General features: G+C 27.7%; 1 protein-coding gene across 1 annotated transcript; it reads right to left on the bottom strand.

Annotated features, from left to right (window-relative positions):
- Positions 1–1728: 1728 nt before the first annotated feature.
- Positions 1729–2514, bottom strand: LOC148280108 (uncharacterized). The gene has a single exon (XM_088228929.1). It carries the CDS (start codon positions 2512–2514, stop codon positions 1729–1731), a length of 786 nt encoding a protein of 261 aa, XP_088085055.1.
- Between the last annotated feature and the right edge of the window lie 836 nt (positions 2515–3350).

The following is a 3350-nucleotide window of genomic DNA, read 5'->3' as shown; positions in this document are numbered from 1 at the left end:
TCGTAATGTAAGTTGCCCGGAATATCTGTTGAGTCCGTCATAAGTATTTTTTTATTTTTATATATACTAGATTGCAAATATGGTTGCGATATAAATATTCTATTTTAGATATACAAATCATAACTATTTTTGATTTTGAAATCAATGTTAATTGGTGACTGTCATTTGAAATTTGAATTTTTAATGATAATATTAATGACAATATAACATTTAATGATTCTTCACTCATTCTTATAGACCTCAAATTCATTGTCAAAAAGCTTATAATAATTTCTAAGATCATCATAATACTTGCATAATATAAATGTCGTAAACCCTTCATTTTACATAAGATTATAAAGTAGTACAAGTGATATAAATTAGCAGTTACATTGAATAGTAACTTTTTACATATCTCAATTACAACTCTCAACAGATTTATAAGAATGGATTTAATGCAAGTTGTTACTTTGAAATTTGTAATTATTTGTAATGTAATTTTGTTTGTAGAGTTTTTTGAAATATTCATGATAGTTACAATATAATCCGGAATATGTTTAAATTTAGAAATAATGTATTCTTGGCCCAGCAATAAAGTTATGGATATAAAAATAAGATATCAGAAATATATTTTTTTGTTTGTGTGAAATATTTTTACATTTTAGTTTTTTCACTGTGACAACTGGAATAAAAAAAGTAAAAATGTTAAATGTGTAAACACATTCAATGTGTCTTAATGTTTTTATCCAAGTAAGGTGAAAAATCCTCAAGCTTAGTAAATAATTATTACCTCTTTCATTTCTAATACAAAATGTACATGAGAAGCAGGCACATTGTTGAATATAAGAATAATACATTTGTTTTAATATTTTGCTGACATAGTAATTTGTGGTTCCGTATGTAGATGTCGCATTTTGATTATGATATACACAGTTTTTTTCATTTCCTATAAATAGACTAATATTAGAACAAATAGATTGATAAAAATATAATTGTTGTAAGTGGGTTATCGCCATTGATATCTTAAATGCAAAATACAAATCATAACGATATTTAAGCAATACATTTTTGTACAGTTTTAGACAATTATTTTTTTGTTGAACACTATATTCAATTATAAATCGTGAATTTACAACAAAACAATGATATGAGAATGGCAAAAACAGTATTTTTAAGAATATTGGAAATAAATAAGATAAAAGGAAGTGAATTGTGTTATGGATGTATTTAGGAATATAATATGAAATATGCATGCATATTAAAAATAAATTTAAAATGATATATATACTCATTGTATTTATCATATAATGAAGTTCTAGTAGAGGACCTCTATGAATAATATAATATACTTCAATTTGATTTCTTAATTGGTTCATTATGCACTTCTTTTTTTTATTCATAGATTGTGTATTTATTTCAGGGTAAGACTGATAAAATTGTTTTCTGTAATTTATTCTTGAATGGTAATATGTCAAATTAAAAAATAACATTGAAAAATTTGGCATCGATTGTTGAATGATTTTTATTTCTTTAGTATAAAGTACTATGATAAATGCCAAAAGAAAGGTCTTTTTAGGTATAAATAATAACTGGTTTGTATCAAAAGTGAGTTTAAGTGTATAAAATATAATTCTACAATAATAGGAACTTGATTTAGTTTTCAAATTCTTCCTAATAATAATAAATATTTGATGAATTATAAATATTAACAGTGTGAATTTAAAAACAATATTCAAATCTAACCTGGAACTACTTGGGGAGTTTGTCTTCAGATAAAATTGGAATGATAGGAGCACCGACATCTTTTCGCATGAATATCTTTCCGTTCCTGGTCCAAACAAATTTATACTCTCGGTCCTTTCCAGCTTTCCTCGCCAAGTAGTATAAATGTTTAGCCCGAAATGTTAGTTGTTCCGTTATGTAGATCTGCCTGTTTGTTCCTAAGAAACCGACCTGTTTGGAGCTAAGTTTATCCTCCGGCTTCTTATTTGAATTGTAGTTTCTAACGTCTTTCAGTAACACTTCTTTCTTCATTCTTGTATTTAGTTTGTAGATAATGGGACGCGGAGTGTTGTCTTCTGACGGTTTAGTATTGGTTCTAAATGCAGTTTCAACATCCAAGGCAGTTATCGATGTTTTGATAGTTTTACATATTCTCGTGAAGCTGTCCATGATATTTTCACTTTTGTCTTCGATTACCCCTGTTACTTCGATGTTGCAGGATTTCTTTTCATGTTCCTGTATCTCAGCAATTCTTTCCAGTTTAGTCACTCTATTTTCCAGTTCCAGATTTTTTTGTTTCAATTCATAAATGGTTTTTTCCGCAATTTCGAGATTTTCTAAGACTTTGTTCCATCTATCCCCATCTTGTGCCAAGTTCTGTTTTAATTCGTCGTAGGAGTCAGCAATTCTTTTAACTTCACCTTGTAAAGCAGAAATCGCATTTCCTACATCTATGCCTATACAGAAGGGTGGTTGAGGAGAATTAGGTTGTACCACCAAATCCTTGATTTTTATGTCTTTTTTAGGAGCCATTAGTGTTGTGGATAATTTTTTTGGATAAAAAACACTTAAATTTTGAAGAGAAAAATTTAAACACTCGCACCTGTCACAATAGTATTGTAGTCATACATTATAAGTTTTAAAAACAAAGATTTTCAAGTATAAAAATACCAAATGAGTTTAAATAAATTAAGTACAAGACATACACATTAAATATGACAAAAAATAAATACACAAAAAAGCTCAAGTGAGAAGAAAATAATCTTTTACGTTTTCCATGCAATTAATGATTATTGAAAATAAATAAAAATACCGAATAAACACTCAGAGTTATACCAATGCTGAATCAACTGCTCCACAACTGTACAGCTTATGTTAGGTTTTTGTTATTTTCATTGTGTGTTTTGTAATATAAATAATATGGATGTACATAAATACCTTGTTTTTAAAACAGTTAAAAAAAAAAATTAAAAAAAAACAGAAAGTTTGTAATCAATGAAATATTATCAGTAAAAAAGAATTAAAAATTTTTGGGTCTATAAAATATGCATGTCTCTGTGCGAACCTCGTTTTACAATGTGGCATTTCTAACACACGATTCCTTCTTTGACTTGATATATTTGAATTACTTGTAAATAAATTTTGGTTCGTAAATATATATTTTAAACATTGAAAACAATATATTTCAAATTAAGATAGCCAAAAAAACTAAATAATAAATATTATTCTACCCCAATTTTACTGTGTCGCGTGGATGTGGATCTGGAGAATACGGGGCAATATCCGACAACTACTTTTGGATGAAATGGGATCCTCTTTTTAGTACGGTCTTCACACGGGGTGCGTTCGACATTGAATGTCGTTCAGAC

The sequence above is a fragment of the Micrasema longulum genome, unplaced genomic scaffold (assembly GCF_059751315.1).
Source record: "Micrasema longulum isolate JH-2025_06_02 unplaced genomic scaffold, ASM5975131v1 h1tg000615l, whole genome shotgun sequence".
Taxonomy (NCBI): domain Eukaryota; kingdom Metazoa; phylum Arthropoda; class Insecta; order Trichoptera; family Brachycentridae; genus Micrasema; species Micrasema longulum.
Note: the sequence above shows the minus strand (reverse complement) of the source record. Positions and strands in the feature narration are given on the sequence as shown.

Excerpts from the sequence above, each read along its gene's own strand:
- LOC148280108 (XM_088228929.1), bottom strand. The coding sequence starts at position 2,514 with ATGGCTCCTAAAAAAGACATAAAAATCAAGGATTTGGTGGTACAACCT.